At 31.7% G+C, this 25637-nt stretch overlaps 1 protein-coding gene across 2 annotated transcripts; it reads right to left on the bottom strand.

The window, feature by feature from the left end:
• Nucleotides 1-1281: 1281 nt before the first annotated feature.
• LOC127698675 (WD repeat and FYVE domain-containing protein 2-like) lies at nucleotides 1282-24997 on the bottom strand. 2 transcript variants are annotated; one of them, XR_007980924.1, is made up of 13 exons: nucleotides 24834-24997; nucleotides 19211-19278; nucleotides 17773-17846; nucleotides 16945-16999; nucleotides 15900-16050; nucleotides 15226-15338; nucleotides 12943-13069; nucleotides 12050-12155; nucleotides 11686-11787; nucleotides 10975-11105; nucleotides 10067-10175; nucleotides 3755-6597; nucleotides 1282-2623 (listed from the first exon to the last, which is right to left on the bottom strand). XR_007980924.1 is itself a non-coding variant. In XM_052202276.1 (12 exons), exons 1-12 carry the CDS (start codon nucleotides 24980-24982, stop codon nucleotides 6568-6570), a joined length of 1215 nt encoding a protein of 404 aa, XP_052058236.1. In that variant the 5' UTR covers nucleotides 24983-24997; the 3' UTR covers nucleotides 1282-6567. The 2 variants fall into 2 exon arrangements, 1 of the variants encoding a protein (XP_052058236.1); XM_052202276.1 differs by having other exon boundaries at nucleotides 1282-6597.
• Nucleotides 24998-25637: the final 640 nt, after the last annotated feature.

Here is a 25637-nt window from a genome sequence, read left to right as displayed (position 1 = left end):
CAAGTGTTGTTTCTTTGCAGCCGATCCATCATCCAAGATGGCCACTAGCGGGGGACTTAGTTTAACATAGGACCTTATGGGAAATACATACAAATGTTTTCTTTTAGAGAACCACTGAATGGAATGAAACCAAACATGGCATGAATGTTTCTTATGAGGTGCTGACCAAGTGTTGTTACTTTGCAGTTGTTCCATCATCCAAGATGGCCGCCAGCGGGGGACTTAGTTTAACATAGGACCCTATGGGAAATACATACAAATGTCTTCTTTCAGAAAACCACTGAATGGAATGGAACCAAACATGGCATGAATGTTCCTTATGAGGTGCTGACCAAGTGTTGTTACTTTCCAGCTGATCCATCATCCAAGATGGCTGCTATAGGGAACTTAGTTTAACATAGGACCCTATGGGAAATACATACAAATGTCTTCTTTTAGAGTACCACTGAATGGAATGAAACCAAACATGGCATGAATGTTCCTTATGAGGTGCTGACCAAGTGTTGCTACTTTGTTGCCGATTTACTGTTCAAGATGGCCACTCAGGATATTTGATTAAATAACGGGACCAATATTAAACCAAATTTGGCCTCAAATCATTATTTGGGTATCTGTTATGATTTTTATCTATCTTTACATGATTTCTAAAACCAAAGTAGAGTCAGGTGAGTGACACAGGCTCTTGAGAGCCTCTAGTTTGATTTGACAAGTATAAATTTGAAACATACAATGGTGACAGTCATCTGTAAGTAATTTAGTATGGTCTTATAAGAATGAGACCTAGGGAAAAAAAGGAAATGAGCCTGGCAAATGTAGCAACAAAAGAAAGAATTTACTGAAAGGGTATGACTAAATAAATCTGACTAAACATTTGCGATGCTGGAAATCAACTGAAGAAATGAGTTAACAAAGGTGATTAGAAATAGTATTATTCAATTATTGCCTTCTAACTGTTTAGAATACAGCAACACCGATGGGTCTAGATCATGTGTAGAGGATATGTGGTGGCCTTGGGCTGTTTTCTGTTCTTTGGTCGGGTTATCTCTTTGACACATTCCCTGTTTCTATTCTCAATTTTATGTGTCTCTGGCATACATAGTTATAAGCCTGGTAACTATGATGAGTTTTAAAATATCAAGATATTGTGAAAACTATAAAATAAATCAATCCAATTTGAGATCCATCTTAAATGAACATGTGTGTCAAAAGCCTTTAAGGAAAAACCTATAACTTTATTGACTGTACTGTCCTTATTCATGAATGAAATGAAAAACACAGCAGTTTCTGGTGAATCTTTTTATTGCCCTATGGACATTACATCAATCAACAATAAAACAATACAAACAATTATTTAGACTTGATATTTTACAGAACAAAATATTTTTTGCTTAAATTTTTGTTCTAACCATGAAAGCGATGTTTTTGGCAGTTTGTACACACATAAAGAACAAGAGTGTTTAATTGAATTGACCTTTACCTGTCAGCAATCTGTACCAATTTTTACTATCTTATCACTAAAATAAAAAGGTGAATGAAAGTCCAAAATTTAGAGCACAAATTTTTAACATCATTTAAATAGAACTTTCTGGTAGAGTCTATCTATACTGTAAACCAACTTATTTTCACAGATACTTTGTAATAATAAGCCCTTTCTTGTCAATAGTGTTTTTCTTTCCTAATTTTCTAACATTGTTTATGTATTCATATAAAAGATGATCATAAATGACGTTTCCGACGATTTATATTTACAATATTTTTCTACTCAGTAAAGTTGTGTAAATGAATGCCTCACAAAAATTAGTTGTTTTACAGTATATTGATCTCATGCATTACAAAATTCTTCATATTTAAAGATATTACCATAATTCTTATGGTAGGGAAACGCTAATATAAAAGGGGGAAAAGAATAATATGCAGAAAAAAAACATGTGCAAGAAAGAATTTCATGTTTACAAAAATACATCTGATTTATAATACAATGTGGCATATTCTAATGGGAATAATCAATATTCTAGTGTGAATATATCATACTGGATATAACCTATTAAACAAATAGTAAAGATTTTTTTTTAAATTAGTTGAATGACAATTAAGAGTGATAAACTTAAAATGTATTTTAATCTACAAACAACACATATATTTTAAAGAACATTCAGAAAATTTCATTCTATATATAATGCCTATTTCCCCAACTTCATTTAAAGTAAGACATAAATTCATCATTTTTATTTCAATGTTTGATGGAATAGATCAATGCTATGTCCACAAGTATCCCCATCTGTGCTACAAGTAAACTCAATTTATGAAATATAGACACAGGCTGTATAACTCCTTTTGTGTCAGTAGGTTTGTTCACATGCTTATACTTCTGATCTATATTATGGTCCCATTTGTCTTACTTTAAAAAATGTGTGACGGACATACAGACAGGACAAAAAACATTATCATCCAACATGAGGTCCACACCAGTAAACTGTACAAAGCAAATCTGCTGTATTTCATTCAATTCCTATTTAAATTTACACTATTAAAATTTTGTGATGTGATGGAGGGAAAAACTGGATAAAAATTATGTCTCCCATGTATAACAGGAGTGACATAAAAACACAGTATATATGTAAACCTCAGATCTGTGTACGGCCTCAAATCTATGTCCGTTTCTCAAATCTGTGCCCCATCGTGACGTCAATCGCTAATCTATGTCCGTTAAAAAAGATACGGCCTCAAATCTGTGTCCTATTTTCACATTTGTTTTCAATCGTGACATCATTCGCAAATCTATAATCGTTAAAAAAGATACGGCCTCAAATCTGTGTTCTTTTCTTATATCTTTTTATGCCAGTCTAATAAGTACGGCCTTATAGGATTTTTGTTTTATTAAGTCATTTCCCATAATTCAATGTTAAGTTGGTATGTGTTCTCCATGTGTGTGCTTAAAATTTTTACATGCGTGTGTAATTATTGTATGATTTACATTTTATTGTAAAACTACAACATTTTCAAATTGTTTGCTTTTCTTGATCCCGTTTTTAATTGTTCTGTAGTAATTATGGTTATTTCTCTTTACTCATTACTTCTTGTTAACAAATACGAAAATGACATCTGTATATACAAGCAACTAAAGATACATGTACACCTTCAACAATGAATTGAACCAATTCTGTATCGTAATCTGTAAACACAAACACCTATTTACAAACTTTTTGTTCAATGTTTCAATGTATAGGTACCACATAAAAATGTTTAGGGTATTTATTGCCGTTTTAACAACGACATTTTGTGCCACTATCTTATCAAAAAAAGTTTTTTTCTGGTGAAACTATTCCGGTTTCGAATCTATGTATTTTTTAAAATCCATTGTGTACCATGTTATCAACATTTAACAACCACAACATAATTCAGTGTACAAATTAATGGCATAACGTGCATACATGTTACTTTATTAATGTGCCTTCAAGAATGAAACTACACATATTTTTTTTTTACTTGATTAAGTCTTGCTATGTATTACGTCACCACATTTCGATAAAGGACATAGATTTGAGACAAAAATGGCCATAAATTTCAGTTAATAAAGGACATAGATTTGAGACAAAAATGGCCATAGATTTGAGACAATAAAAGACATAGATTTGAGACAATAAAGGACATAGATTTGGAACGTCAATGACGCAATATTAAAAAGGACATAGATTTGCGGAAAGGACATAGATTTGAGGCTGGACATAGATTTGAGGCTTACATATATATTCACCGAAACAACACATAATGAATGAATTCCTTGCAATATCAATCAGCAATTTAATATAAAGTTTGATGAATTATAGAATGATTCAATACTGTGGTTTTAGTACAATAATAGTTCTGAAGCTTGAGAACACATTTATATTACATAGTTTTTACACTGAATAATACACATATCACAGATAAATAGACAAAAGGCAGCAAAGCAAACATTACATAACTTTACAATATGTAATTTACAATAAAACCTTCATAAAGGATCTTCCTTTCAGATTTGGCATTTAACACATTAAAATACTATAAATTCAGAAACTTTATTGATGTTTTTTATTATTCCAACAGCATAGGTTTAGCAAAAATAATAATTATTATCACTTATCATTTTGATTGCACTAGTTGTATACAGTGTTTCCTTAAATCATAAAAAAAATCTGAATTTATAGTATTGAACAGAAAATTTGAAGTTCGCTCATAAAAGAAAATTTTCTTTTTTAAATTACAACATACCTCAGACATTATTCATTGGAATACAAATTCACCTTTTAATCACATTTTAGTTTTGTGTCATAATTAATCAAATATTATACTTTATCCTGAATATGTTTTATATAGACAAAATAAAACAAATGTAAGCAGATAAAAAAACATGTTCACAAAACTTTGTAACCTAAGTAAAAGCTTGACAAAAATATATTTTGCATCCCATGGTTCAGGTGCGAATGAAACTTATCTTTAAAAATATTTGCAGACGACACTTTATGTGGTTGAATAAGGTAAACATTTCAATAAAAGTTTTTCACATTAGCTTTCATACTTAAATCTCATCTCAACAATGGCACACATGACACTTTTATCTAATATTGTCCCACATTTTTATCTATTTACAGAGTATGAAAGCAAAAATAATGAATTATTATTAATAAAATCAGTAATCTCATACCTATTTTTTGTAAGTAATATTGAAACTAAAGTGCACCAAAAAGCAAGCACTTAAAATTCAAAGCAAAGAATCCTTTTAAGATTCTTACATGAAACAAAATAATGTTTAAATAATAAGTACATTCACTAATACAAATTACTATCAGTTTCAAATGAAAGAGTAAAATAAAGCTTTGAAATTCTAAAATATCTACTCAATAATGATGAATCTACATTATTCATAAAAATTACCTTTTCAAACTCTAAAGCACTATGGGTAATTTCACTTTTCCAACAGAACAAAAAAAAATATTTGATGAATATATCCATTATTTCTGAAATTGTTAGCCGATTACAACTTTTTAGTGTATGCCTTTGAAAATAATACCCAGAATGCTTTAGATTCTGAAATGGTGATTTTATACAACATGACTAGATTAATTCCTGGATTTTTAACTTGTATCAATTCTACCTATACTAAAAATAGATCTTTTGAGAATAAACTATATATATACCAATTTTAGCAAAATGTCTTATACCCTCCAGGACAAGTCTGATTTACTAGAACATTATCTACTTTGAATTTAGACTGGATTTATACTGAAGTGACTGTGTTACAAGCAAAATCAAAATGTAAGAAATTTATAAGACCATACAAAATTGAGATACCATAAAAGTTTTGGTAATATACGTTCACAGAGTTTGCAATATCTGAATTTTTGTATAATAGTTTGCATTCTCATAATTTTGTTTTTGGTTATGGCTGTTCAAGAATTTAATGCACGGTGGCACCTTTTAAGGACATCAATCAACTACCAATATTTTATTAGTCTGAGTGCCTCCCATCCCCCATGAGGTAAATTTTGGAACAGCCCTTACCTCTAACTTTGTATTATTTTAAGTTTTTGTTAGCATAATTTATAAAAAATTTGAAATATCCTTAATTTTTTCAGATTAATTTTGGAATTATCCTTTGTTTATATACACTATGTAGTTTTTCTTTATATCAACAGTTAAGGTAATTTCTATTTTCCAGAATTCAAAATTTTAAAAATCCAGTGTCTAAGGGTTTGATAGAGAAGATATATTTAGTATTCAATAATTTTCATCCATCTTTTCTGTAATTATCAAAAATGTGTACCTTATTATTTCTAGACTAATATTTTCTACTCATTTTATCTCATCTTAATCATCTAGATAAAGCTAAAAAACAAATGAATTGGTCCCACTACTTTGGTCTAATCTTTAAAATTAAACACAGATTTAAGGGTTTCAAAGCATATAAGATTATTTATTCATAAGAGGTTCAATGTCAAAATGAGCAAATCTTTATATTCAAAATAAAAAAAAACAAAATATTTGGACTGCTTCTGTTAATATACCGGTACAAATTAATAGATGCATTTATTAAGTGATCACTGACAATTGCTAATAATGCAAATTTTATCTAGTCTGATGGCAGAAGAATTTTAATGAAAATTTAATAGTGAAAATTAAAATACATGTTCTTTTCTATGCAATATTCATGCTGTGGCATTTTTCCTATTTCTGAAGCACAAAGATCACATCTTAATATACTTATGATGTTTATCTGATCTAGTGTGTGTGATTTTTTTACAGCAGGGGTTATAAATTATTTCTTTGCAAGAAAATGAGTTAACAAATAATTAGTTTCAGCTGTCAACTCTTACAAAACTCTCAGCAGTTGTATGGTTGTTTTTATAAAGAGGATTTCCAGCAAAATAAAATGATTGTCCCTCAGCATTTATATATGGAGGGTTTTATTATCTGTTGTATGTTTACAGATATTGGTTTAAGTCACATGACCCTAAGTCACTGTCACATGATTACGTCAAAATAAGGTTTTTGTTCTGTGTTTGTTTCTACTTTCTAATACAGCAATCTTCAATGCAGAACTTGACTAACATCCCATATCTGTAAAAAGAAAAATAAGTGATCTTTGAATATATTGTACTTGTAATTCAGACAGTGACCTTATCATAGCTTCACCTTTAATCAAATGATTTGACTATTAGATTTTTAAGTTTCAGAAGTATTATTTACAATGTTCATGATGTGCAAAAATCTTGTCATCCTATTATATTAGTTTTCAAAGATTTTAGATAATTGTTTAGGGTCAAGTGATTCTTATGAATTTAAATAAAATGCTCCGCAAGGCGCAGCTTGATACGACCCCAGAGGTCGAACCCTGAACAGTTGGGGCAAGTATGGACACAACATTCAAGCTTGATACAGCTTTGCATTTGGATTGTGATTAAATATTTGACACAGCATAGGTTTCTGACACAGAATGAATGTGGTCTTAGAACTTAAAAATTTTAAATTGGGCATTCACCTATTATGGTCCAATATCCAAAATCTAAATACATGGTTAGATTCAGCATATCAAAGAACCCCAAGAATTCAATTTTTGATGAAATCAAACAAAGTTTAATTTTGGACCCTTTGGACCTCAATGTGGACAAAGTTGATAATGGGGCCCAAAAATCAAAAATCTAAATACATGGTTAGATTCAGCATATCAAAGAACCCCATATATTCAATTTTTGTTGAAATCAAACAAAGTTTAATTTTGGACCCCGATTTGGACCAACTTGAAAACTGGGCCCATAATCAAAAATCTAAATACATGTTTAGATTCAGCATATCAAAGAACCCTAAGAATTCAATTTTTGATAAAATCAAACTAAGTTTAATTTTGGACCCTTTGGACCTTAATGTAGACCAATTTGAAAACGGAACCAAAAATTAAGAATCTAAATACACGGTTAGATTCGGCATATCAAAGAACCCCAATAATTCAATTTTTGATGAAATCAAACAAAGTTTAATTTTGGACCCTTTGGACCTCAATGTGGACCAATTTAAAAACGGGGCCCAAAATCCAAAAACTAAATACACGGTTAGATTCAGCATATTAAAGAACCCCAAGAATTCAAGAATAAAACCCCATTGAAATTGGTCAAGAAATAAGCAATTTATACGAAGTATCTTCTTTTGCACAATACTGTGCAATTAAATATTTCTTGCTATTGCGCAATACTGTACAATTGACAATTTCTTGCTATTGCGCAATATTGTGCTATTGGATATTTCTTGCTATTGCACAATACTGTGCAACTGAAGATTTCTTGCTATTGCGCAATACTGTGCAATTGAAGATTTCTTGCTATTGTACAATACTGTGCAATTGAAAATTTCTTGCTATTGCACAATACTTATTATATAATAATTTACACATCCTGTTTGGTGTGTATCTCCTACCATATCATTATTATTTGCCTTTAAATATAAATCAGAAATAACCAACTTAAAATGGAAAATTTTAAAAGAAAAAAAAAGGAAAAATAGAAAAAAAAGGAAAACCCCCCCCCCCCCCCCCAATTTTTTGAACCCCCTTATGATTCATCACCCCCAAACTCAATCCCAGCCCTCCCTTTGTGGTATGGTACCTTGCAGTACAATTTCACAGAGATCCATACACTTGAACACAAGTTATTGTCTGGAAACTAGAAAAATGTGTTTTTTGGCCCCAAATTCCTAAACGTTTAGGGCAATTACCCCCAAACTCAAACCCAGCTTTCCCTTTGTGATGTGGAACCTTGGAGTACAATTTCAGATAGATCCATACACTTACACACAAGTTATTGTCCTGAAACTAGATTGTTTTTTGCCCCTTTTTGGCCCCTAATTCCTAAAATTTTGAGGCAATTACCCCCAAAATCAATCCCAGCATTCCTTTTGTGATATGGAACCTTGTGGTACAATGTCAGAGAGATCCATACACTAACACACAAGTTATATCTGGAAGTTACAAAAATGCTTATTTTTGGCCCCTAATTCCTTTACTGTTGGTACCATAACCCCCAAAATCAATCCCAACCTTCCTTTTGTGGTATTGAACCTTGTGGTAAAATTTCATAGAGATCCATTCACTTAAACTAAAGTTGAAATTTATGTAACTATAAAAATGTATCCAACTCAGCCATTTTCAATTCAAGAACAGTACTCCAATGTCCTGATCGCCTCTGTGGTCTCGTGTTTGACTCAAGTGCGAGAGTCAAACAGAAGACTTTAAAATTAGTATTTGCTGCTTCTCCGCTAAGCATGCGGCATTGAGGAGTAACAGCAAAGACTGGTCGGCTCGGAGTCAGAATAATGTGTCCAGGTAAGGTGACATGTCTTCCTGCAGACTGTTACCTTGTGAACTAGCATGTTAAAAATGTGGCTCAGCGTGTTGGTCTAGTACAAAGCAGGATTAATATTCATATTACATTAACATGTTCTAGTCCTGAATATGCATATCAATTTGCCGCTGGACATTTAGCAGCCATCCATCATCATCATCCAATGTCCTGTGCTTTTTACATATTTTATCTGTCTGAGGGCAATATCTTCAAAAAACTTTTTTTTTATCTTTAAACTTTTAAATAGATATCTTATAAGAAATGTAGGTATGAGATTGCTAACAATGTTATTTTCCATATACTTTTTATTTCTAACAGGCATAACTCCTGTAAAATTAGTTGGTCTGGACATTTCGAAGACATTGCTAATATGAGCCTTTCATATAAATTTCATAATAATTCTACCAGAGAGTGCTAACAATTCAATGTTCAATATAAATAACAATTCAAAGAGCCATAACTCCTGTCAAAAATAAAAGAACAGAGTTCCAATGTCCCACACATTGCACATATTTTATCTATCCAAGGTACAAGGGCAATACCAACAAAAAGAACTTTTTTTTGTTCTTTAAAACTTTTTATTAATATCTTAAGAGAAAAGAAGGCTTCAGAGCAAATCCAATGTGATTTCCATTATAATTAATATTTCCAAGGGGCATAACTCTTTTAAGAATAATTGATCAGCACTGATTTTTGAACTCGTCAAAGACATTGATGATATAAACCTATTATATAAATTTCACAAAAATCTGGTAAGAATTGTAAGTATTAGAGCACTCATAAGGCAATTTTCCATATATTTAATGTTTCCAAGGGGCATAACTCTTTTAAAAATAATTAATCGGCACTGATTTTCAAACTCGTCCAAGACATTGCTGATATAAACCTATGATATAAGTTTCATAAAAATCTGGCAAGAATTAAACACAGGAGAGCGCTAATGAAGCAACTTTCCATATAATTGATGTTTCCAAGGGGCATAACTCTTTTAAAAAATAATTATTCTGCCCTTATTTTTGAACTCGTCTAAGACATTGCTGATATAAACCTATGATATAAGTTTCATAAAAATCTGACAAGAATTGAAGACATGAGAGTGCGCTAACAATGCAATGTTTTATTATTAAACTTACCCCAAACATTACTGGTATAAACCTTTTCAATCAATCAATCACAACATTTCCTAGATAACTTACCTTGACAACCCTATCCTTTCCTACAGTAAGAAGTCTTTTCCTTGTTTCCTCTAAGAACATATACTGTATAGGATGCTTCATGTCATGAAATGTTGCTAGTGGAGCTTTCCTGTAAGATACAGTCATCTTTATCAATACTGTAAATTCAGAAATTATTGTGAGTATTTTATTAATGTGAATAATGCGATTCCTTGAGTATAGCAATAATAAAAGCTCCCATTCTAAAATATGATACATATATTTGTATATAGCTATTGCTGACCAAAAATAAAGTAATTATGTTCAGTAGTTCCCGGGAAAACTGTGACAAAGACATTTGTTCATTGAAAAATTCAAAGAAATGGCTAACAAGAGACAGATGACTGACAGATTCCATAAGAGCTTAAACCTTGCAGCACATCAGTGACAAGCAGCTGAATAGATATGGAAGTAATTCTGTTCAGTAATTCCTGAAAACAGTTTGACAAAAACATTTTTTCAACGAATGGAGGAACAAGTTGATTGCAATATAGCCTACACTCTTAGCGTATAATGACCAAACTTTTGTTATTTACTGGTCAGGGAATTTTAACAATCACGTTTGTCAAATTGGGGGAGAAATTAAATTGTATTTTGGTCAGGAGATTGCACATGATAACATCTGTTTTTGTGTGTATCAAATATGACTGGCAACACAACTAAACAAGTCCTAAATTAGCTAAATGTATTCTATGTTTGGATTCATTAAAATTTCAAACAGTTAATTTTCATTGTAAGACTAAAAAAAAATAAAATATCATTCATTTAAATATATTTTGCACAAGTATCCCTAAACATCCATGAGCATTCATTGATACCAGTCATGATGGTGAGAAATGTTTCTATATGAGAACTATTCACTGACCAATATAAATCCTACAATGACTTACTCTTCTGGTGATATGCTGGCATAACATTCTTCACATACCCGTACATCATACTCAAAACCTAAAATTGGTAGTTTGGATTTCTTTTCGCTACATTTATTACACACTGCTTTGCCACATTTTCTACAATGATGCTGAAATAGAAAAACAACATTTTTTACAAATGTTTCCATTTTATTAATGTATTCTTAACCAATTTGTCACATATTATGTAGAATAGGAAGAAATAAAGGTACTCAGCTCCATAGTAAATATAACAATTCATTGCCAATATATAATGATCCCTTTAAGGAAAACAGGAATATGTATCCATAGGACACCATGCCCGCTCAAACTTTCATGTGAACGGTAAAATCTGGGTCAAAATCTTAATTTGGCCTAAAATCTAAAAAGTTTGCCTAACAATGAAAAAGTTTTCAAGGAGATGTGACCACAACTTCACAGTAAACTACCTAAACCAAAAACCTTAACCTTAGAATGTACTACCATAGGTTGGGCATGTTCTTTAATGGAACAATTGGCAATCGACTGGCATAGTTGTGACTTGGTCTAGATATGACTCTAAAATATTACAAATTCACTGGTCATAGACCAAAAAGCACTAGCAGAGGTGTTCATTTTAAATCATTTGAGAAGGCTGATAGCGAACAATCTTGATAACTTCTGCAAAGCCTTCTATTCATTCTATAAGTATTGTTAAATCTATTATCCTACCTGTCGTACACCCATTGTCTTACTCTCCCAAATTTTTCTAACATTCCAGAAGAATGGTGCTTCACATTTTTGACAAATATCACTTTCTTCCCATCCTGGAGTCTGAAAGCGAAAAAAAAATTTGCTATAAGGTAAACAAAATTACAAAATGTGCATAAAAGACAATAACTGTTGCTTCTCATCCAAACAAAAGGAGACCTTTATTTTCTATCTTTCTATCATTACTTTACATTTACTCTAGTAATACCTTAGCAATTCTTAAGACTATTTATTGTTCAAAATAAAAATGACAATGACTTTTTAACAGATGATGTTAGGTTCATGAAAAGCTTGTCATCTTTTTTGTATGCATAATGAAACTGACCTCTTGTCTGTCAGCTTCCATATTCCATATCCCTAAAATACAGTCCTCTGAACCAGTCAGTAACTGTTTACAGCCAGCTGCATATGCCAAACCTAATACTTTATCCCTAAAATAAACAAATATACATACAGATTTGCTGAAACATGAAGTGTTTTCTTTTAAACAAAGTCCTCATATCATAAGATTCAACTATCAACTATATCAATGCAATACAACTGTACCCATCTAATGACATAACAATGTAGAACCATTGGGTTAAATTAAAATCACTCTATTGTTCTACCCGTACTAGTAATTTCATCAAAATTGTGAAAAAACTAAATTTGAATATGCTACAAATCTAGGTCAATATTTACAATAGACTACACATCAGTTTTCTTTCAGTATATCTAAGATTATTGAATTTTAAAAGCTATTTCTGGCTTTGTTTTGAGTATGTGTTTGTAACTTTATCATTTGGTATTGATAGGGTTGAATACACAAAAAAGAATTTTGACCATTTCAAGTGTATATAATAGAAAAACAAAGGATATGAGGTATCCATCCATGACACAAAATCAGTACATGCACAGCAAAAAACACACAAAAAGCCAAGGAACAGCGTTTTAATTTCTGTTCTTTATCTCAAAGCCAGGCTCGTCATTGGTTGTTATCGTATCTTATGTTTTTAGCCTACAAAGAATTTGGTTTTAATATTTGATCTTTGTCACTTAAATTGTCACATCTCTAAATATCAGGGATGGTTTGGAACTTGCTATAAATATGGGTGCTTGTCCATTGTTGAAGACAATTTAATGTAATGTGCATATCACTTCATTTGTAAGTACAATTCAAAAATATACTTATATATGTATACAGTTTCATCATGCCTATAGCCAGAACAATAAACCTACCTATGACCTTGTAATTCAAAAGCTGTCCCTTTCCTTCCCCCTATATCCCATACTATAGCAGACTGATCAAAACTTCCAGAGAATAACCAGCTCCTATTGATGTCCCATGCTAAACTCCTCACACTACCTGTATATAGGTTTAAAAAATTCATATGTTAGGCCAAAAACAGTAAACAACTTTTTTTTTATAAATGATACAGAAAATTGTTGCTTTTTTAATTGTTAAAAAGCCCTGGTTTCTAAATCCTATAAAAAAAGCATTTAATCAATCACAGAGGACAATCTCAATTCCCATTGAAGTTGCACTACTGTATCTAATAAACTAACTAGAAGGTTTGAAAGAGAACTTTAAACCATTTTTACCGTCTAAAATGAAAATGGAAAAAAATGCAATCCAACATAAGCGGACTGTAAAAAGGAGTTGCTTTATTTTTAATTTGACAAAAAAGTTTACTACGAACAATCATTCAGGTGTAAGGAGCCTAGTTCTTGTACAATACTATTATTACCACCACCACCACAAAAAATACATATATGTCCATGAAAAAAATCATCTTTTCACTATTATTTTTTTAGATATGGATCATACTTTAATTTCACTAAAGCCATTTATTTGTGAAATGGAGGTATGGGTTTAAAAAGCATAATAATTTTATATAAATAAACATTGCTATACACATTGTCAAAAGTATGTATTTCCTACATATTCATAGATTTCAACCTTCACACAGACCTTTATCTTAGTTACTAACTGTGCTCCAAAAAATCCTAATTATTTATATATATATATTATTTAAAATCTATAATTTCACCATAAATAAGTAAGTCTAGCAACTTTACTTTCTTTTGACTGTTATTTTATGCAAATACCCCTCCTGCACTTGATATATCAGTTCAGAATACATATAAACTGACCACTTATTAATTTAATATACATGTATCAGACTAACAAATAAACTTTAAAAAAAAAAACTACATTTATGGACATTGTAATTAAAAATAAAAGAACAGAGTTCCAATGTCCCCCGCATTGCACATATTTTATCTATCCAAGGTACAAGGGCAATAACTAAATAAAACACTTTTTTTTTGTTCTTAAAAACAATTAATAAATATCTTAGAGAAATGAAGGCTTCAGAGCAAATGCAATGCGATTTCCGTTATAATTAATTTTTCCAAGGGGCATAACTCCTTAAAAATATTTTATCAGCACTGATTTTCAAAAGTGTCAAAGAAATTGCTGATATAAACTTATGATATAAGTTTCATAAAATTCTGGCAAGAATTGTACACATGAGAGCACTAACAATGCAATTTTCCATATAATCAATATATCCAAGGGACATAACTCTTTTAAAAATAATTGATCAGCACTGATTATTAATTTGTCTGAGACATTGATGATATAAACCTGTAATATAAATTTCATCAAAATCAGGCAAGAATTATACACAGAGCACTCATCAGGCAATTTTCCATATAATTAATATTTCTAAGGGCATAACTCTTTTAAAAATAATCTATCTGCGCTGATTTTCAACCTCATCAAAGACATTGCTGATATAAACCTATGATATAAGTTTCATAAAATTCTGGCAAGAATTGTACACATGAGAGCGCTAATATTGCAATTTTCCATATAATCAATATTTCCAAGGAGCATAACTCTTTTAAAAATAATTGATCGGCAGTGATTTTCGAACTCTTCCAAGACATTGCTGATATAAACCTATGATATAAGTTTTATTAAAATTTGTTAAGAATTGTACACATGAGAGCACTAACGATGCAATTTTCCATATACTTAATGTTTCCAAGGGGCATAACTCTTTTAAAAATAATTGATAGGCACTGATTTTCGAACTCGTCCAAGACATTGCTGAAGTAAACATATGATATAAGTTTCATAAAAATCTGACAAGAACTGTACACGTGAGAGTGCTAACAAGACTGGACGGACAAACAGACGGACACCGGTATTTCTATGTCCCCCACAACGCGTTCGTGGGGCACAATAAAAGAAGAATGTGTCTGAATACACAAATGCTCCCGCTCAAGCTTGCTTTTCAAACCAAAATGGAACGAAGGTAAAAATGGAAGGATGGAAAGACAGAAGGACAAACGGTCAAGGGTAACACTTAATGCCCCCTTCGCCTAGCGGTTGGGGCATAAAAAAAGAAACATTTTTTTACATACAAATATATTTCAACAGTATAGTTTATGAATGATTATGATTATTGCTATGTTATACTGTTAGTTGAATGAAATGAATATTTAACATACCTGAATGTCCCTTTAATGTCACTATTAAATCAAAATTGGAATTAGAAATTTTTAACACTGATATCTGCCCAGAATAATCTCCAACAAACGCATATTTTGATTGTTCATCGAATCTGTAATATTTGTTAAGGAATTTTTGATAAATGATATTTAAGATCTGTGAAATTCCGACATATTGTGAACACTTATGACCAATGTGGGAAAAAATTTAGTGATGACTGTAGTTGTTCTTTTTTATAACTTTGCCATTGATATGCTTTTTCCTTTTTTCTGGAATGAATTAACATCTTATACACAAGTCTACTTAGCTTGGATTTCAACAAGAAAATCTGATCAGTCAAAGTGTAAGAAAAAACTCCTAGGTCTGATGTAAATTTGCTCTGTAATCACTGTTGAATATCTATATATATATATATACAACAAGCTTGAAGTATGATATTGCCTAGTTTTTAGATATACATCCTTCATGTTTTCTTTGGGTTAACTCTCTGATCTAGATCTGTTTTATTATAATCGTCAATGTTAACATTTCATGTATTTAAATATCAATTACATTTCTAGGACCAATGTTAAAATACTATAAGGGTCTGTAATAATTACAAAAAAGTTGTCAAACAAATTTCTAGTTGAACCAATACTTTAAACTTTTAAACTTAGAATTTTACAAAGGATACTCTACACAAAGGCACCATGCTGATACTTGGTATCCACCTAATCGTCTACCAGTCTCGGAACAATGCCATTGGAAATATTTATCTCGGCTACAACTAAGCACCCATTCACAGTTTAGAGAAAATTTTACACAATTTACTCTTGCTTGATGTGCTGAAAATAAGCCAATGTTAAAAATAGAAAAAGACTTGATAAATAAGGCTTCTTGAACTTATTTGCATCAACTTTTCTTTGGGTTCTCACTTTGGTTCCTGCTATCATACTGATATGATGTGTTCTTACTTTTATACAAACAGTTTTTATATAAACGACTTTAATTTTATCATTCTTCTAATTGTGATAATGGTATGTGGAAGATTAAATTAGATATTTCATTTTAATCAACATTATTTCCACTACTAAAATTCTGTCAATAAATAGAGAATATCATATGGCTTTTTCAATATCACACCCGTATCAACCCGAGACACCAATATAATCCAAAGAGCTCTGCTCGAGGGATTATATTGGTTGAGGGTTGATACAGTGTGTGATATTGAAAAAGCCATATCATATACACTTTATTATATACATATACCTCACGTAGATGTTTTTTATGTGACATGACGTCATACAGGTAAGGAGATTTGAAATGACGTCATACAGATTATAGGTTTGACATGACGTCATACAGATTAGGGGTTTGATAAAGCCTTTGCAACAGTGACTGCAATCGATGACGTGACGTCATACAGATTAAAGGTGTGATAAAGCCTTTGCAACCATGCTGATATCGATATCATCACGGGTGGCTGATACAGCACGATTTACCACTAAGTATATAATAAATAATGAGGATCAATAACTCTTGACAGGGAAGTACATAATTTACGTGCTTTTTTCAAATTGTGGTTAAGTCCTTAATAAATGTTGTGTGTTTATATAGTTCTTTACTCTTTTGGATGTGCATGAATGGTTGGAATTGTTCACTTCTACTGTGGTGAATGAAATGCTTTTTTCCACTTTTTGTCAAGACCATTTGCAAATAAAGAATTCTATCATAGTTACCTAGATAATCTCTCATTTGTGTAATTTTATTATAGTCTTCCGATAAAAGGAATTCCTGAAAATAAAATAAATGTATTTCATTCCAATTCTTTTAATATACACACATATGTTTACTAGTGCCAAATGATGATTTGCAATTATTTTCTGTCTCAATTCAATGTCAAAACATAAAGAGTTCATTTGATATAGAACAAAAGACTTTAAGGGATGGGAGAATTTCCCTGTGATACATTTTCCTACTTACTCAAACTTGAGCTATGGGAGAAATTAGTAAAAGTGCTCCTAACATAACAGTTTACGATTGGATTGGGACATTACCTATTTCAGGTAAATACATGCATGTGTTAGTATCATATGAATATCATTCTACGTCTATATCAAAAGTAGAAAAAAAAAATAATAAAGCAGCTGTATTATAATAATCATGTTGGTACTCCAGGGTCATAATTTTAATTGATATGTAAAAATAAAAAAAGTTTCTTTTCTATGAATGAACTGCCCTGTTTGACCTGGGGTAATTCAGGGGAAAACATGTCAAACACAATTTTATTGAGGGGCCAGCTGAGGACCACCTCCGGGTGCGGGATTTTCTCGCTGCGTTGAAGACCCATTGGTGGCCTTCAGCTGTTGTGTGCTCTTTGGTCGCGTTGTTGTCTCTTTGACATATTCCCCATTTCCATTCTCAATTTCATAGAACATTGGGATGTAAAGATATTTGTTAGGATTAATTAGGAGATCATGTACATGTATTTGTTACTCATGCTATCTTATAAAGATACTTTAAGCTACCAAAATTACATTGTATGATATTCTGATACATGTACTTACTGAAATGGTTCCATTATTTAATCCAACAAATAGTCTTCTTGTTTCTCCATTGTATGTTAATGATGCTGCCTCAGCTGTTACAATTATAATATCTTATGTAAATAACAAGTTTTCATTGGTTGAGTTCCAATTATTTAAATCTACTATCAATGTTCTCATTAAGGATTTTTGAAGGTCTAGGGACTAGCCATTTTTGACCATGGTAAATCAAACAGTGATAAGATGAAATTCTGTTGCTACATGATAACATCATTTATTATTTCATTCCCCATGACAAAATAGAGCAAGGAAATGGCATTAAGTTTAGATTATTTTTAAACTTTTGTCATAGAATGGTGATATTTGTGCTCAGCTGATACAACATTTTGCAATTTTTATGCATCTTTGGACTCACCAGTTTTGAAAATGATGAGTCCAGACAGATTTTCATGAGTCCAGGACTCATGGACTTGCCTTAGTGAGAAACCTGACTCTATATCCTTTCACTGATTATTAAATGTATACAAACATGCTCACAACATGTCTTGATTTTGAAAATGATGAGCCTTAACTTACCTAAAAAATTCATCACAAGTTCTTTCTTTAATGCCAATATTTGAAAACAGTTTTAAAACTGTTTTCCTATCAGCGTACATTGTAACTGCTCATTTTTTCAAAAAAGGAAAACTCATACTATAGATTTTAGGCTTTAACTTTACCCACTCAAATTAAACAACAAGAGTTATGGAATAAATAATCAAAGTCAAACATCTACCAATCACCACATGGTCTTTCAACATTGTTTCTCTGTTGCATATATATATTTGAGTTAAACAAAACCTTTATTGTAGATGAGGAATTAACTACTGAATGTGGAAGAGATCTAGATACATTGTTAGGTATTTAAAATTTATCCAGTGTTGAAGCCAGTCAAATCTGAAAACTACAATAATTTTGATGTTTAAAAAAATTGAACAATCAGTTGTGCATGTTCTATTACAAGAGTTTTAAACAGTGTTAAGGATCAGTTAATAATGTCACAATGTTTAATAAATTTCTTTAATCCTGAAGCCAGTGATTTCATTTTTGATTTTTGGTGTTTTAACGCCACTTTTAAGCACCGCTTTTGGGCTATTTCGTGGCGGCCAGTTTTTATTGGTGGAGGAAGCTGGAGTGCCCGGAGAAAACCACTGACCTTCGATAGGAAAACTGACAATCCTAGTCAATTAAGATTGGAGTCGAGTGCAACTGCACGAGCGGGGTTCGAACTCACAACCTCAGTGTTGACTGGCTAGTGATTACAGTAGTAACTACTTAGACCACTCGGCCACAGAGGCCCCTCTGAAGCCAGTGAAGAAACACTCATATCTACATGTAATGTACTACAATGTGACAAATAACTTATGTAATACAACTTACAAGGCAATATGTGACAAATAACTTATGTTATACAACTTACATGGCAATGTGTGACAAATACTTGGCCAATACTGTCCTGTATCTCTTTTTAACCATACTCTTAATGTCCTGAAGATATAATTTTAAAGACAAAATTATCATTACCAGTTAAGATTACCCTCTAAATGTCTCATTGACTATGACGTATACCCATATATATTTTTATTAATATGTATCTTTTTTTTTTCATTGAACCAAAAGAAAATAAATGTGGATAGTGTCCACATGTGGACACAGATGATGCCCCCGCTTGCATATCATATAGTTATAAAGGGACATAACTGAAGAACGGTAAAAGTGACGCTACCCAAATCTGAACTTGATCTGAGTTTTGTGGTAATAAGCATTGTGTGTAAGTCTTATAACATTTGGTTGAGGCTAACTTAAGTAGAGAACAGAAACTAAAAATTCAGCAATTTTTCTATTTGTAAACACGCATAACTCTAGAACGGTTGTGTATAAGTTTTATAACATTTGGTTGAGACAAACTAAAGTTAGAGAACGGAAACAATTTTCAGCAATTTTTATGTTTATAAAGGGACATAACTCAAGAATGGTAAAAGTGTCGCCACCAAATTTCGTACTTAATCTATATTATGTAGTAATAAGCATTGTGTATAAGTTTCATAACATTTGGTTGAGGCAAACTAAAGTTAGAAAACGGAAACAAAAAATTTGTACTTGATCTTAGTTTTGTGGTAATGAATATTGTGTATAGGTTTCATAATGTTTGGTTGGGGCAAACTTAAGTTACAGAATAGAAACTAAAAATTTTGCAATCTTTCGTTTTATAAAGGGGCATAACTCAATAATGGTTAAAGTGACACTACCCAAATTCAACTTGATCTGTGTTTTATCAGTGGAAGGCAAAATTAAACATTGCATTGTATAAAGCATTGATTGTAGTTGATTCTACTATAATCATGGACAAAGGAAGATAACTCCAATTTTAAAAATTACTTGATATTTAGAAGAAACTAAAAATTTTGCAATTTTTCCATTTATAAAGGGCATAACTCTAGAATGGTTTAATTGACGCCACTAAAATTCAAACTTGATCTGTGTTTCGTGGTAATAAGCATTGTGTATAAGTTTCATAACATTTGGTTGAGGCAAACTTAAGTAAGAGAACGGAAACGAAAAATTCAGCAATTTTTCCATTTGTAAAGGGGCATAACTCTAGAACGGTAAAAGTGATGCCACCAAAATTCAAACTTGATCTGTGTTTTAAGGTAATAAGCATTGTGTATAAGTTTCATAACATTTGGCTGAGGCAAACTAGTTATTGAACGGACATACGGACAAGGGTAAAACTTAATGCCTCCTCAGCTACGGTGGCGGCATAGAAACTCATCTAGTCAGAACAAAACTGATTCTAACCTAATGATACATTTTATTTTGGGTCCCTATGAGCCCCATTATATAACTGTTTTTACTAACACTTGCTTTGTAGGAAAACTCCATCAAGATTAAAATTAAAACAAATAAAATGCTCCGCAGGGCGCAGCTTGATACGACCGCAGAGGTCGAACCCTGAACAGTTGGAGCAAGTATGGACACAACATTCAAGATTGATACAGCTCTGAATTTGGATTGTGATTAAATATTTGACACAGCATAGGTTACTGACACAGAATGAATGTGGTCTAAGAACTTAAAATTTTTAAATTTCACCTATTATGGTCCAATATCCAAAATCTAAATACATGGTTAGATTCAGCATATCAAAGAACCCCAAGAATTCAATTTTTGATGAAATCAAACAAAGTTTAATTTAGGACCCTTTTGACCTCAATGTGGACAAAGTTGATAACGGGGCCCAAAAATCAAAAATCTAAATACATGGTTAGATTCAGCATATCAAAGAACCCCATATATTCAATTTTTGTTGAAATCAAACAAAGTTTAATTTTGGACCCCGATTTGGACCAACTTGAAAACTGGGCCCATAATCAAAAATTAAAATACATGTTTAGATTCAGCATATCAAAGAACCCTATGAATTCAATTTTTGTTAAAATCAAACTAAGTTTAATTTTGGACCCTTTGGACCTTAATGTAGACCAATTTGAAAACGGAACCAAAAATTAAGAATCTAAATACACGGTTAGATTCGGGATATCAAAGAACCCCAATAATTCAATTTTTGATGAAATCAAACAAAGTTTAATTTTGGACCCTTTGGACCTCAATGTGGACCAATTTAAAAACGGGGCCCCAAATCCAAAAACTAAATACACGGTTAGATTCAGCATATTAAAGAACCCAAAGAATTCAAGAATAAAACCCCATTGAAATTGGTCAAGAAATAAGCAATTTTTCGAAGTATCTTCTTTTGCACAATACTGTGCAATTGAATATTTCTTGCTATTGCGCAATACTGTACAATTGACAATTTCTTGCTATTGCGCAATATTGTGCTATTGGATATTTCTTGCTATTGTGCAATACTGTGCAATTGAAGATTTCTTGCTATTGCGCAATACTGTGCAATGGAAGATTTCTTGCTATTGTGCAATACTGTGCAATTGAAAATTTCTTGCTATTGCACAATACTTATTATATAATAATTTACACATCCTGTTTGGTATGTATCTCCTACCATATCATTATTATTTGCTTTTAAATATAAATCAGAAATAACCAACTTAAAATAGAAAATTTTAAAAGAAAAAAAAAGGAAAAAAAGAAAAAAAAAGGAAAGAAAAAAAAATCCCCCCCCCAATTTTTTGAAACCCCTTATGATTCATCACCCCCAAACTCAATCCCAGCCTTCTCTTTGTGGTATGGTACCTTGCAGTACAATTTCAGAGAGATCCATACACTTGAACACAAGTAATTGTCTGGAAACTAGAAAAATGCTATTTTTGGCCCCTTTTTGGCCCCTTATTCCTAAACGTTTTGGGCAATTACCCCCAAGCTCAATTCCAGCTTTCCCTTTGTGATATGGAACCTTGTAGTTCAATTTCAGAAAGATCCATACACTTACACACAAGTTATTATCATGAAACTAGAAAAATGCTTGTTTTTTGCCCCTTTTTTGGCCCCTAATTCCTAAAATTTTAATGGAATTACCCCCAAAATCAATCCCAGCATTCCCTTTGTGATATGGAACCTTGTGGTACAATGTCAGAGAGATCCATATACTAACACACAAGTTATGTCTGGAAGTTACAAAAATGCTTATTTTTGGCCCCTTATTCCTTAACTGTTGGTACCATAACCCCCAAAATCAATCCCAACCTTCCTTTTGTGGTATTGAACCTTATGGTAAAATTTCATGGAGATCCATTCACTTAAACTAAAGTTAGAGTGCGAAAACCAATGTGTCTTCGGACGAGGACGACGCCTACGTCATACCAATATACGACCAAAAAATTTTTAATTTTTGCGGTCGTATAAAAATCAAAATCGGCTCCTTCCATTTTATTAATTGTAAGAGCCATCTCAATTCAATCAATAAGGTACTCGATGGAAAATAATCTGGGAAAAAGAGAAAATATGTCAAAACCTTCAAAACATAAAGGTTCAATGTCAAATTATGTGAAATACTCTTCTTGACCTCTTGCTATAAAGTAGGTTGCACAGCAAATTTTGTTGGCAATCACAACCTTCCTTTAGTGACTTAAAAAGATCAATGTTTAAAATTCACTTTGCTTGGTTTAAATAGCGTGTTTCCTTTACCAATTTTCTTGTAGTCTTGTATGTACCTTTTGTTAATCTACTGATCAAGATTAAGGAGGCATAGTTGAGATTTTGTAAAAACTAGTTTAATTTAGAGCCTATCCCCAGTCCTGAACTTTGTCAAGGGTTGTCTTATGTCATATCTTAATGTTTTTCATTAGATATTTTTATTATAACATCTTTATAAATCATAAGAGAAATTCATAATTAATAGGGACCCTGTGGAGAACGTATTATGTCACTGAACAATGAACAATTATGAGTCATACATGTGTATACAATAAATTTGACATGTATAGGACATACACACAACCAATAAGCATGATAAGTTTGAAAACAGAACCCACCCCTTACTTTAATTAAACAGGTCAGGAATAACCACCAATTGGTGGATTATACCTCAATTGACGTACAATCCACCAATTGACATATATTGGTATAGACCAATTGACGTATAGTGCAAGTTTTTTGTTATAAAATGCTAGTGTGAGATAGAAGCATCATTTTGCAACTTACAACCTATTTTATGACCATTATTGAGTCCTCCGAAAGTTTCAGTTTTGTCAAAGCCTGCTGCATCTCTTGAGAATGCATGTGTACAACAATTCTGTTGTTGAAACATGTGTACTATTGACCATGATTGACTTTTATTAATGAAAGTCAAGTATTAACAAAGAGCTCCATTCACCTGTGGAGTTGTACTCATAATCACATGACTGCAGACAGTATTGATGTCCATTCACAGGTGATTAGTGGTAAATTTGCCAATCAAGAATTGACAAGATAACAATAGAAGAAACTTCAAATACAATTATTGATTAAATGCAATAGGTTATGTTACCAGTCAGGGGTACTACTTAAACAAGTGATTTCAGAATCACTCCCTCGAGTGATTTTGGCTGTGAAATATTAAAAATTTTCACACAGACTTTTTGAAATCACTGAAACAAGTAATTTTAGAAGTTAAAATGTAATCACTTTAATAAGTGTTTATAACATTTTCTTGATATTTTTCCCACAAGCTTGATTTTTTTATTGGTAAAAAGACAACAATTCCATTGAAAAAACAACTATGTATATGCAGAAATTGTCTTTTGCTTGATAAGCCTGATACTTTTACAGTTTTATCAAAATATGCAAAAACTAGAATAGTTTGTAGATCAGGTCATTATTCCTTGAAGTAGATCATTCTAACTCTAAAGAAAACCAATCAGGTTACCTAATATTGTTGATCTTTGTCTGATAGTAAGAGTAGTTAATGAATTTTTGATTACAGAAAAATTCCCAAGGGTACTTTTAAAAGCTTTAGCGCACTAACTTACTGCCCAAGTGCACTGGTGAAATTAATATACAAAGAAAAAGGGATAATTGATTTATGTAGGAAAATTATAGAAAAGATTGTGAAAATATGGAAAATCAATGAAATTAGCATTTGAAGATCAAAGAAAACACTAAAATCACTTAAATAGGTGATAACTGAATTTATCAAATCACTGAAATAAGTGATGATGAAATCACTTGTTTAAGTAGCACCCCTGACTGGTCACTATACTAAACTAGGAATGTTTGACATGTTTTCATACAATAATATGGTTTTAAGAAAACAATGCTCCGTTTTGGTTGAATAATTTGCTTGGAAAAACAATGAATTATACGTCAATTGGTCTATACCATTATATGTCAATTGGTGGATTATACGTCAATTGAGGTATAATCCACCAATTGGTGGTTATTCCTGACCTGTTAAAACAAAATGAACACAGCATGGTGGGTTTAAGTAGTGTTATTCAAGGTAAAAGCATCAAGTTTATTTCGATTTTCAACAGGAGGCGTAAATGGTGACGATGCTTTGCACCTGGTAGCAACAGCTTCCGGATTGGATGGGACAATAATGAACAATGTACACAACGGGCACCTGTCAAATTTTTAGCACAGCTTACTTATCATCGCTGACAGTGACAACTCCATCTTCCCGAGGGATTATAACTGCCATGTTGACGTCATCTTGAAAACCTTCTAATTTACTTATAAGGACAGGTTTTCTTGTGTTTCCTTGCTTATTCTGTGATGGCCTTATTTCTGCTGCCATTTTGTTATCATCACGTGACACTTAAGTTCTATTTATAGAATTGTTAGTAAAAAAGCAAATTTGTTAGAAACAGCGATGATAAGTTTCCGGTCATGCAAACGATTTCTTTGTAACAGGGTCTAGATGGGGTTTACATAATAATGGACAAATGGCACAGAATAAAGGGAAAGCTAAATTAAATAATAGAGAAAACTAGGCAAAAAAAAAAAAAAAAAATCAATAGAAAATAATTAGGTGTTAAAATAAGAAGAATATAGAATAATGGTCAAACAAGATAAAGAGTTGTAGAAAAAAATGGTAAAAAAATTTAAGAAAATAAAGAAAACTAGGACCCCCATCCGGACCCTCTTGTAGAACCAATGCCGTAAAATCTAGCCGGACAAACAGCCACTCCTTTAATCGAATACAATACTTATAAGAGGGTCTGGATGGGGTTTACAGAATAGTCACGAGAATAATGGACAAAAATGCAGAATAAAGGGCAAACATATAAAGAATAGAGAAAAATGGTCAAAATAAATAAAGAATAGATAAAATGGTTTAAAAAGTTAAAAAGAACAAAATAGAGAAAAATGGTTTTCTAAAAGGTTAAAGAATAGAAATAATGGTTTAAAAAGTTTAAGAAGAAAGAAATGAAGGACCCTCATACATGACA

The sequence above is a fragment of the Mytilus californianus genome, unplaced genomic scaffold (assembly GCF_021869535.1).
Source record: "Mytilus californianus isolate M0D057914Y unplaced genomic scaffold, xbMytCali1.0.p SCAF_4, whole genome shotgun sequence".
NCBI classification, from domain to species: Eukaryota; Metazoa; Mollusca; class Bivalvia; order Mytilida; family Mytilidae; genus Mytilus; species Mytilus californianus.
Note: the sequence above shows the minus strand (reverse complement) of the source record. Positions and strands in the feature narration are given on the sequence as shown.

What these genes read in the sequence shown, in the direction of transcription:
- LOC127698675 (XM_052202276.1), bottom strand. Translation starts at nt 24,982, where the DNA reads ATGGCAGCAGAAATAAGGCCATCACAGAATAAGCAAGGAAACACAAGA. An exon ending in AGACAATGGGTGTACGACAG is followed by an intron (nt 11,106 to 11,685) that starts GTAGGATAATAG and finishes TTTCTATTTCAG; the next exon opens with CATCATTGTAGAAAATGTGG. An exon ending in GCCAGCATATCACCAGAAGA is followed by an intron (nt 10,176 to 10,974) that starts GTAAGTCATTGT and finishes TGTATCTTACAG; the next exon opens with GAAAGCTCCACTAGCAACAT.